The sequence below is a fragment of the Poecilia reticulata genome, linkage group LG1 (assembly GCF_000633615.1).
Source record: "Poecilia reticulata strain Guanapo linkage group LG1, Guppy_female_1.0+MT, whole genome shotgun sequence".
Classification (NCBI taxonomy): Eukaryota; Metazoa; Chordata; class Actinopteri; order Cyprinodontiformes; family Poeciliidae; genus Poecilia; species Poecilia reticulata.
In genome coordinates, this window is record NC_024331.1 from 28,967,612 (window position 1) to 28,978,936 (window position 11,325).

An 11,325-nucleotide genomic window follows, 5' to 3' on the forward strand; every position below is an offset into this window, starting at 1 on the left:
CACACACACACACACACACACACACACACACACACACACACACACACACACACACACACACACACACACACACACACACACACACACACACCTTTGATTTAACTCGGTGATCAGAGGCTTTAGCGCTGAGAAACTCTTGGTGTGAGCACTTATCATCAAATCACTTCTGCCCATCTGTTCATCAAAAACACTGACAATTGAAAACCACAATTGCACAACAATACAAGTCTTATTTATCAGAAACGGGGCGGGCTCAGAGCTTATCAAAACTAAACAAAAAGTCTGCACAGTCGCATATACGTTAGCAAAACCGGCCACAGAAGATAAAACAATAAGTGATTGAGACGTTAGGTTTTTCATTTTAAGATGCAATTAGCAACAACTGAGATTAAACTTCTTCAATGACTCTTCTATCTTCAGCTGATTCTACTGCAAACGTATTTCACTTCCAGATTCCTCAAACAGATTCACTTCATGTTTTACCGGCTTTCAGCGAAGGTTCAGGATGTTCCTGTTGTTTCTGAAACTTGTTTAAATGAGTAAAGTGCTGCCGTATGCAACACTAGCTGTCTATACACTGCAAAAACACAAAAATCTTACCAATAATTTTGGTCTATTTTATGGTGCAAATATCTTAGTACACTTTAAATAAGGCAACATTTACTTACATGTAACTTTTCATGTAAGAACCTGTTAAATAAGAACCTGTTTTAAGTCAATATTCCTTAATATTGATTCCATTTGCAGATTATTTCATCTGACAATGGAACTACGTTTTCATCAATTGGAGCTATTGACTTAAAACAAGCTCTTCCGGCTGAAAAGTAACGTGAAAGTTACTTTTCTCTTATTTCTAGTGCCCTTACGTTTTTGCACTGGAAACTAGACCAAAAATACTTGGTAAGATTTGGTGTTTTTACAGTGTGGTTCATAAATATAAAAAGAAAATAAATGTGCCACAAAATGCTCTGTGGTTTGATATCTTCCATCACACACTCTTGAAGTTTTGCTTTATCTTGTCTTTTTAAAGATCTCTGAACATTAAGAACTGGGCAGTAGACCAAAATTACTTGATACAATTTTGTGTTTTTTGCAGTATATTTTAACCGGCTGAAGCTAAAATGATCCCAGTTGAGGAGTTTTAGCTAAATCTTAGTTTGGTATGAAGTGGAGCTAATGTGATAACAATCATCAAGTTAAGGCCAAATAAAAAAAAAAAAAAAGTCTGATGCTACATTGTAAAAAATAAAAAGACCAATGGAACTAAATGGAACAAAAATATGCTGTTTAAAAGAAACCATCTAATGAACATTATTTATACTCATTACAAATAAAAAAAAAAAACCAAACTAAACCAAAAGAATTGAACGTAATGTATGCATTCAAGTGGTACCTTTATGACTTTTTGCACAACACAACCTTTAGTGAAAACATACATCTATAAACTTATAGTTCATATCTTGTTATAAGTTTTGTGAACTTTAAGAGAATCACAGAATGAATGTGTGGAAGTCTTTAAAGTTGTAAAATAACGACTTAAGATTTGCGCAGAGCATCAAGAATCTGAATGCAACACCGAGTCAGAATGAGGATGGCTGCAAGCGGAAACATCTTCTGCACGGTGGCGCGGCTGACAAACAGAAGATCCTCACTGTCTTTGTCAGAAGGAGGTTATGCAAGCATGTGGGTTTTGCAGCCTGACCTTTTCTGCAGCTTGATGAAGCTGCAGGTTCAGATTGAGATCATTGTCGTTTGCAGTGAAGCCGAGCTTTCTTCTTTCGCTGCCTGCAGTCTGCAGACCAGACAATGCAGACAACAACGCTCTCCCCAAAAAAGCCCAAATAATTTCTTGTAATGAGAAAGAATAGGTAGATGTGATTAAATAAATGTCATCGTGAGCAAGAAATTTTTAGCGGCATGTGTGTTTGTAATTATTTCCATGTGCTTGTACTTCATCGTAGCCTTATGATTCCTATATAAACTTTTCCGTCAGTACGTTTTGTTCTAATGTTTGTATTTATAATTCCTTCCTTTGCTGAAAAAAATAATAATTGAAATTTAGTGACAAATGTTGCAAACAAACCAGAATGTGCATGAAAACTCAGAGGTTGTTGGTGAATGGCTCACAGTTTCCTGGACGTGTTGACACTCTAAATTAGCAGCTTGTTGTTTTTTGACACAACAGAAAATATTGAAAACCTTCAACTGAAAATACTAAAAATAAAATCAACAACAATTGACTGATTGATTGGTTGATTGGTTGACTGAAATTGCACCAAACACAATTGTATTTCTGTATAAATCTGACTGTATTTAACTGAATTTAATGTATTTCAATTCAATTGGATTAGGGCTGAATCAGATTGTGATTAATCAATTATTGAAATAATCGTCAACTGAATTAGTAATCGATTAATCGTTAATTGTAATATAGATAGATAGATAGATAGATAGATAGATAGATAGATAGATAGATAGATAGATAGATAGATAGATAGATAGATAGATAGATAGATATCTTCTAGGAAAAAAATGTTTTTCTAACTTAAAAAGTGAATTTTTTTTCTCATTTTTATGTCGTTCAAATGTTGCAAAAAAGCTTAAGTGGTTACATGAAACATTACAAAATTTGGGAATTTTCTGTTATGTGATTAATCGATTAATCATCAGAATGATTGGACGATACTTAAATAATCGTTAGTTACAGCATCACCTCCACAGTATAATCTTTAATCAGCAACTAATCTATTGAATTTATATCCAAATCTGATTGTGTTTAACTGAATTAAATGTATTCGGATTACAAACTGAAGAGTTTTTTAGATATAACCACACATAGATGTGCCAAAATGACCACGAGTCAGTTACCAACAGCTAAACAAAGATGTACACAAATAAAACTGTTAAAATGTTACATTCAATGCTCCTTTTCTCCTTAGACTGCAGACTTTATTGAAAATCTATGAAGAGTGCATGTTATAGCTTCATTCACACATAAACATTACCAAAAGTTATTTTATAAGCTTTCTATTTTCCTTTGAGAGATGAATTGTTGTTTCTACCAAGGTAGACAAACACTCTACAAAAACAAAAAAAATCTCTCATTTTTGTTCCAGTTTCTATTGAAAATATCTTAGTACACTTGGAATAAGACAAAAATAATTTAAAAGTAACTTTTTAGCAAGATAGGTGTTTGATGCAAGTCAATAATTCCTTAATATTGATGAAGGTATTATGGTAGTTTTATTGGCAGATTATTTCACTTAGAATAGGGAAACAAAAGTACTTCAGTTATAAGTAAAATAATCCACCAATAGAACAAGTACTTTTTTTCTCCATGTTTTAAGTTTATTGACTTAAATCAAGCTCCAAGTGTACTAAGATATTTGCACTAGAAATTAAACCAAAAATGTTGTGTTTTTACAGTGCAGTTTGCCTGATATTTTTGGGCCGTACCACCAGAAACAACAACAGCGCACGGCCTCAACTGTTCTCACGCCGGTTACTATAGCAACACCAACAGCTAGCCGTCCACCTGCTTGTGAGCAGTCGGGGGTTAGCTGCACATAATGGAATTCCGTCGCCATGGTTACTCTCCCTCTCTGTGCAGACACACACATGCTGCCCCGTCGCCGTGGAGACCAGGCCTCAGTTGGTGGAAGGAAGGTTGTGCGTCTTTATTTAGCCTGTGTTTGCACGCCAGGGAGGAGGTGTTGTGTTACGGGTAGCATCCTTCCTGTCGGCTCACACCTGATACTTTCTTCTTCTGGTGCCACTGACGGGATTAAACCGACGGCGTGGAAATGGAGAACCATCAGAACAATACGTGATTTGTTTGGTTGTCTACGTTTGCAGCTGTATTGCTTATACTTTTAATAAGTTTAAAGTAACTCCCTAGTGCAGGGCTCTAAAGTGTGAACGATTTTTCAACAGTGCACCTAAAAAATAAAAAAATAAATACTTGAGGTCGCAAAAATACTAGAGGTCAAACTAGTGCGACCAGTTAGTCGAGTAAAAAGATCATCAGATGAGATCCGAGGTGATTATCAAGTTTAACGCTGCCTAAAATAAAAACTTCCTTTCACAAACTTTATGTCCGAAATAAGTTTCTATAAGAAAAATGGCTTGAATCTCACTTTGAAATGTTTAAATATTAATATTTACCATTATTTTATCTTATAAAGTTACATTTTCAACCAATTTGAAATTTTTCAGTGAGTAACTGGATTTACACAATTCTACATAAACTTGTTTATGTTTATTAGTTTGTTTAGAAGTAAATATTTTCTTAATGCAGATGAAAATTTTGGTGCTCCTATCTTTCCTATTGGTGCACCTACAAAACAACATTACGCTCACCAGCATAACCAGTGCAAAAAAACCAGTGGATGAATGGTCCAGTTGAGTTTAATCATCTGAAGACAAACGTTGTCCACTCAACCTTTGGGACATTTTCACTATCTAGATGTCTAGCTAATGTAGATAAATTTACACTATATAAAATATCTAGCTAGCAAGATGCTACCTTAGCAAGTAAGTATTAGCATTTTTTGAGACAGTCAAAACTGTCAAATTTTTGCCTCGTAGAAACGTCTGGCATCGAATGTACAAGATTAAATAGTCCTGTTACATCAAACTTTAACAGCTATGATAACGTATTTAAGTCTAACTAACATTTGCTTTAATGAATTTAAGAAACTTTAAGGCCTTAATTTTAGATATATCAGTTTAAGACTTTTAAAGGATGTTCAGACACCCTGAACTTGAATTTTTCTAGTCTCAGCTAACCAAAAACAGGACAAGATTACTTTGATTTGATGTCAGTAAAAAAAAAGTTTATATGTTGTTTTTTTTTATTTTTTATTTTATTCAGTGCATGTAGGTATCTAATTTTAGTGGTAAGGTGCATGCAGGGTTAGCTTTAAGTTATAGTGGCATATGATTCTCACCTACATCACCTGGCTGACCCACAAACATGAAAAACCTCACAGAAAACCAGAGAAACAGCGAGTCTGCTCTGCTAGGCTGCATGCACCAACAACCAATCTGAGCACTATCAGGGTCACACATGGAAACCTTCCTGTAAAGAGTGGCTGCATTGAGTCCAGTTTATTTACGTAGTAGATACGACCTCACTTCCTGCTGAGGGCAGACGTTTCCTGTCACAGCCCACATTCTCACTAAGATGTTGTGTCGTCTTCTTAATAAAGACTCAGAGCTTTAAATGATGTTCACTAAAGAACATAAACAAACAGACTCATTTATAGATACTCACACATCTTAGCCCTCATTTTAAAAACATCTTTGCAAATAAATTAGACCTCAGAGATTCAACTTTTACCTGCGGACAAAATAGACAGACTTTCCAAAAACAGAAGCAGAACAAAATTCTGTTTAATTTAATTTAATTTTGAGACAGCACTTTTATTTAGATTAACTGGCACAGGAGACGTTACCTTTAAGGTATAAATAACTCCTTTAAGGTAGACGTTACCTAGACGTAATGGCCTGTGTTTTCCAGGCCATTTTACAGCATCATCAGGTAACTATCAAATATGACTTAAATGAAATTTTACTTCGTAATTTAACCCCTCTGTTGTTTTAAAAGCTCCTGCTCTTTCTGAAACTACAGGAAGTCATCACAGCATGGTTCCTCTATTAACCCTTTATCAACGTTTTCACCAGGGTTTCTATGAGAAGTCCCTCCTATAATGAGCTCAGCTGACCACAGTTCCACCAGGTGTTTGCTAATTGCTCCTGGCTAGTCTGAAGGAGCCTGGGGAGGGGTGATTTATGAAGCAGAAGCTTGGAAACTGCAGCTCTGAGGAGGAGTAAAGCCTCGAAGGCGGAGCTAGGTCCACCCAGGCGTTTTGAACAGCTGAACGGTCGCCATGGAAAGAAGCAAGGCAACACTCCAGATGTGTTTTTGACAAGGGAATAACATTATAACATGATGTAAAGCTAAAGAAGTTGATTTTACATAAAACTGCCCCTATAAAGCAGAGTCCAGGCAGATAAACTGAACAGATAAAGGCAATGTAAAATTGCCCACTTTCAATTTATTAATGTGTAATTAGCCAGAGCAAATTGCTGGGACTATTTTTAAGTCCTTTGCACAGACACATTAATCTAGCTTTAGGGAAACCAAACACACTTTGGGTTTGGTGCAATTATGAATACATTGCACCAGTTATAGAAAAAAATATAGAAACTTCTAACTAAGAAACAATGTTATAACCAAGCTAACATTAATAGTAATTTATTGGATGGGTTATTGGATGGGTTATTCTTTGAATATGTAAATATACTTTACTGGATTTTTTCTTATCTTGCTTTAAAAGAAATTTATATGAATATAATTTTGTTTCTTCTTTTTTAAACTCTACATTCAATAAAGTCAAACTCAAACATGTGTCAAGGGAGTCAGTAATTCCTTAATATTGATTAAAAAAAAGTACTAGTAAGCAGATTATTTCACTTTTAAATAACTTATTTACTTAAAAGAGGATCCCCTGTCTTGCTGAAAAGTTAATTTTACATTAGTTTTGTCTTATTCCATATTTTCACTAGAAACAAGACATAAATACTTGGCAAGATTGTGTGTTTTCTCTGTGAATTACTATAATTTTCTTTCAGCAATTGATAATTTAGCTGTCATCATCAGATTTGCAGATTTAATGCTGAATAGTTTTACTGTCACCAGAAGGTGTGAGTCTGTGCAGCGCCATCAGAGTTACGATGGGCCTGCATGCTGCCTCTCTGCTTACCACTCTGCTGGCACAGACTGTGAGTTAGAGCCACTTAAAGGCACCAGAGTTTATTTAAAGTTTAGAGAGTAAAAGGGTCTGAAAACAGCTGCTCCAGAATTTTATATGCAAATTAATTTGGTGAAAATCATGAAAACAAAGGAATTATGACAAAAATGCACAGTGAAAATACATTAAATATTAATGAACATAACGGATAGTGATAAGAGTGGTCAATGTACAAGAGTGCTGCATTTCCCCACCAAATAACTCTGGAAAACCTTAAGAGACCACCTAAAATGATTAGTTTCTATAATTTTACTCTTTATATGTTTATGTTTGTGTAAAAAGAACATTGTTCTTTTATTCTATAAACTACTGACAACATGTCTCTGAAATTACAAGCATAAATTTTGCATTTATTTGCAGAAAATGAGAAATGGTCAAAATAAAGAGGAAGATGCAGAGCTTTCAGACCTGAAATAATGCAAAAAAACACAAGTTCATATTCATTTAGAAACAACTATATTAACGTTTTAGCTATGGAAGCGTTCAGAAATCAATATTTGATGGATTAACCAGGAGGTTTACAATGGGCTTCCGTGCAGTGGGCTCTTCATTTAGTCCAGAGCTGTAAATATGAGCTGGACCTTCAGATTCACATGAAGATAGTTACAAAGTCGGCCTTTTGTCCCCTGAAGAACATTTCTAAACTCAATCTTCAAGTTTGCTTAAATGTAGAATTGTAAAAGAGCCCTTGACCCAAATAAAACGTCATTTCGTTCTGTGTTCATTGAAAGTTGACGCCTGAATGACAAATAAAAGTCAAAATCATTTTCCCTTAGCTTCACCCAGTGTGACACTTTCTGCTACAGAGTTGTACACTTTGTGCATTTCGTGTATTGTTGTTTTATCTTTAACATTTCAAAACTATTTACTCCGCTCCTTAAATAAAAGAACATAAAAATCAGATAAAGGTGCAAACAATTCTGCATGAGTGATAAAAGTCATCCTAAGGTAAAAGCTCTGAATTTGTGTGAGAGATGAGACACATAAGCCTCGTTAAAAACAAAATCAGATGAAGATGTCGCTCTTTTTACATAATGTTTTACATTTTGGTTCCCGGTTTAATATATTTTTAACCAACCTTCCTCCTTCGGCTCCTGCTGTCGTTGCATCCGCTCCCCGCTGCATCCTCCTCGGCGGAGCCCGTTTCTTCCTCCTTCTCTTCACCTTCCTCCAGATCCCTGGCACCGGCCTCCTCCTCCTCTTCCTCCGTCCGACGTCGTTTGGCTGAACGGTAAAATCCTCCTTCTCCTCCTTCTCCTCCTCCTGATTCTTTTTCCTCCATCGGAGACAAACAGTAAAAGCGCTGATTGCTGAAAACGAGACGACGAGCGATGACACCTGCTGTCTCACTCTGTCTGTTTGTCTCGTTGCGTCTCTCTGCCTGCAGAGCCCCGGTTACTTTTCTGCAAAGATGGTTAATGAAGAAAGATGTCTTACTCTGTTACCGTTCCGAACGTTTACCTTTGGAGTTCGCATTAGTTCTGATTATGTCTACAAGAATTCTGCAAAATAATATTTGTTTGCATTTACTAGATGACATAAAGAAGGAGTAAACGTGCTGATAATATTATCGTAAACTGGAAAGAAAATATTGGTGTTTCTTCTGGGTATCGATGATATTGGTACGACCATTGGAGATAGGAAAAAGGAGGAGTAAATCATTTTCACCAAAATACAAAAAAAAAAAGTTAATATAACATTTTTTTCAAGAAAAACACCTGGAAATGTCTGAATTTAAAATTAGAATTAGAAATCAGAAATGTTCTAAAACAAGAAAAAAAACATGGACATTTTTGACTTTTCAAAGTTTCTGAAATTTTTTGGTGAATATTTTCTAGCAAATTTCTGAGATTAATATAAAAATGTCCAAGTTGTTTTCTTGCAAATATGTGCTTTTCCAAACTCAGAGATTTACTTATTTTTCTAGCAAATTTCTGAGATTGATCTCAAAATTTCGACGTTTTTTGGCAGAAAGTTACTCCGTCTTTTCTATGGCCCTAATACACAGTCATAGATTGGAAAAGTTTGAAATGAGAACTTCTGATTATATAGAATAAAAATATCCTTACTGTCCCACTATGTGGAAATTCAAGTGTAACATCAGCAAATCAAAGGTAACTGGGAACATGCACATACAATCATTTATTGATGTATTTGTTTGTTTGACTGGGAAAACGCAGACAAACATAGCAACAACACATTGTCTCCAGCTGATGCGTTTCAAAGAAAGAAACATTCTTACAGCTAAAGTTAATTTACAGCTCCAATTCACACAAAGGTAAACATATGAATAAGAGGCTAGGGTGTCAAACTCCAGTCCTTAAGGGTCGCTGTCCTGCAGTTTTTAGATGTGCCACAGGTACAAAACGCTGGAATGAAATGGCTTAATCACCTCCTCCTCGTGTACATCGAGGAGGAGGTACTTTGCTGCACTTTAGATGTGCAGCAGAGGCACATCTAAAGGTTTCAGGGCCGTGGCCCTCCAGAACTGGAGTTTGACACCTGTGCTATACAGTAAGACAACAAATAATAACGCACAGCTATTAAAAATAACATAAAAATGTGAAAAGAAATGCAGTTGAGTAGATAGACAATATGTGTGCATAAAATCCAACAAACTATTTATAAAATGTGGAAAAAATAGCAAAAATACCAACAGGGCTATTCTATTCTATTTTTAGTTTTATAAAATTTTTATTCTTTTTTTTAATTCTATTTTTACTCAGCGGCTCTTATCTGTCTGTATTGAGGTCACGGTTACCACAGCAACAAGACACCTGCTAAACTGCACTTTTTCTGCAGAATGGATGCACCAAATTGTCAGAAAACATAATTTATTTTAGAACTAGTGTTTACAGAAAACTTTCTTTCAATTTCTGACATTTTTCTTACTTCTACATGATTCCTGAAACACAGATATGACCTGCTGAACAACACAATGTTCATAAGTTTCACTTTTACACTAGAGAAACTAATTACAGTAAAAATAGGCTTTAAATAGAGCGCCTCGAATCATATTGTAGCTATTAATACCCAGCTACTCATTTCCTTTTATATTTAAAATCTGTGTTTTCTGTTTTTATTAACTGTAGTTTTTTGTTTTGCAATACTTTTTTGAATTTCCCCTCTGTGGAACAATACTTTTATTCTGTTATATATTGTTCTGTTTTGGTTTATACCTTTCTTCTGTGGAAGATGTATTAGTTGATTTGTTTCAGATTTAATTACGTTTCATGGCAGATCTTTAGATGAGTTATAGTTAAAATGCACCAAGTGATGCATCTTACTAAATATCAATCTTTGTTTTCCAGTGTGTTATGATTAACTCTCTAAAAGTCACATCTTTATGTCCAAACCAATGTTGTTTATTTATAGAGCAGTGAAAAGTATTTGCCCCGTTAGCAATGTCTTGCTTTTATTTTTTTTTACACTTTAATGTTTCAGGTAAAAAAAAAAAAAAAAAAAAAAAGAAAAGACAAAAATCATCAATAAATACAAACAACTTTGAATTTATAATAAGTTTTTATTCAGTGAAATTATTGTAAACCTTTAGCCTTTGGTCCGATTTTTAGTTTTGTTGAATAAGTGACAAAAAAATAAATGCATTCATAATCACAGTTGATTCATCTGTTATTTTAAGATATTCAGGAATGGAACTCATCTAAAAATAAAGCCAAATTCTGATTTTTAGGACATTAATGAATAAACCTCTGACATATACTACAAATAGCAGTACCAGTAATAGTGTATTTTGAAATATTATAAATATTTGTAATAGTCCTATCCTTATTATTATTATTATTATTGTTGTTTTCAGTAATTCATTTTCAGTTTTGTTGTGTTAGTTACGAAAACACGAAAACGTACATTCAAAATCACAGTTAATTTATCATCTATGTGTTGTTTTAAGCTTCTTAAGCTTAAAATTTTATTGAGGAATATATTATTATTATTATTATTATTATTATTATTATTATTATTATTATTATTATTATTATTATTATTATTATTATTATTATTATTGAATTAATAATAAGACTCTTGATGGCTTTTATTTTGACAGTCCCGCTTCCTGCAGCCCTCAGTCCGCTGTCCAGTCCGCAGCTGATCCGGTGATAGTGGAGGGCCGTCGGGGCGCGTCACAGAGCGGCCGGGATTCTGCCTCCGCGCCGCGGAACGACACCTGGCTTTACCCCGGTGACGAGAATATCGGCGGTGCTTTTCTATAAAGGCGCGAGAAAATCTGGACGGACCGGACCAGACGAACCTTTCTGCAACAGGTCAAACAGGAGGAGCCTCCGGAACCGACGGTACCAGCTCCACAGCATGATGCCGGTGAGAAGGAACTTTATATTTCACAGCATAAATATCTAATATTAACTTTTAAATACTGTAATCGGAGCTTTAAACGAAATTCTATCTATCTATCTATCTATCTATCTATCTATCTATCTATCTATCTATCTATCTATCTATCTATCTATCTATCTATCTATCTATCTATCTATCT

The 11,325-nt window shown here is 34.8% G+C and overlaps 2 protein-coding genes across 3 annotated transcripts in view; one reads left to right on the plus strand and one right to left on the minus strand.

Annotated features, from left to right (window-relative positions):
* The window catches only part of LOC103470856 (heterogeneous nuclear ribonucleoprotein L-like), a 19,600-nt gene extending 11,380 nt beyond the window's left edge, over window positions 1-8,220 (minus strand). The window contains exon 1 of the mRNA XM_008419531.2: window positions 7,894-8,220. Within this exon, the coding sequence (XP_008417753.1) occupies window positions 7,894-8,097 (204 nt within the window). The 5' untranslated portion in view covers window positions 8,098-8,220. The remainder of the gene's footprint in view (window positions 1-7,893) is intronic.
* A 2,671-nt stretch (window positions 8,221-10,891) lies between these two features.
* The window catches only part of LOC103470863 (apoptosis-stimulating of p53 protein 2-like), a 12,910-nt gene continuing 12,476 nt past the window's right edge, over window positions 10,892-11,325 (plus strand). Inside the window, exon 1 of one of the 2 annotated variants that reach the window (XM_008419542.2) lies at window positions 10,892-11,150. In XM_008419542.2, the coding sequence (XP_008417764.1) occupies window positions 11,142-11,150 (9 nt within the window). In that variant the 5' untranslated portion in view covers window positions 10,892-11,141. The remainder of the gene's footprint in view (window positions 11,151-11,325) is intronic. The other variant, XM_008419550.2, reaches the window with a different exon arrangement.